The sequence below is a fragment of the Antrostomus carolinensis genome, unplaced genomic scaffold (assembly GCF_000700745.2).
Source record: "Antrostomus carolinensis isolate BGI_N321 unplaced genomic scaffold, ASM70074v2 scaffold28906, whole genome shotgun sequence".
Lineage (NCBI taxonomy): Eukaryota > Metazoa > Chordata > Aves > Caprimulgiformes > Caprimulgidae > Antrostomus > Antrostomus carolinensis.
In genome coordinates, this window is record NW_010321623.1 from 1199 (window position 1) to 1545 (window position 347).

At 57.3% G+C, this 347-nt stretch overlaps 1 protein-coding gene across 1 annotated transcript in view; it reads right to left on the reverse strand.

The window, feature by feature from the left end:
- The window catches only part of FAM187A (family with sequence similarity 187 member A), a 1257-nt gene extending 985 nt beyond the window's left edge, over window positions 1-272 (reverse strand). Inside the window, exon 1 of the mRNA XM_029085453.1 lies at window positions 1-272. This exon is cut by the window's left edge and continues 985 nt beyond it. Within this exon, the coding sequence (XP_028941286.1) occupies window positions 1-272 (272 nt within the window).
- Between the last annotated feature and the right edge of the window lie 75 nt (window positions 273-347).

Here is a 347-nt window from a genome sequence, read left to right on the forward strand (position 1 = left end):
ACAACCATGGTGCCAGCAAAGTCCGTCAGGACCGTGGTTTCATGGCTGCCCATGTTCTTCTGGAAGTACCAGACAACAGAAGAGACGTCTTCGGGTTTGCAGTTGCAAGGGAGCTCAAAGGTCATGTCAGCCAAGTAGGCGGCGTTGTCAAACATCAGGAAAGCGGGACAAGCCCTCCTCTTGAACACGTCTCCTTTCTCTTCAATCGCAAAAGCGTGGAGAACATCTACCAGGCAGAGGAGGACGGTGGCTCCCAGCAGCCTCGTCTCCATTGTGCCAGGTGGCCTCTGTAGTCAGCAGAACCAACCCGGCCACCACGCCCTCAGCGGGAACGGCAGGGACCCCCC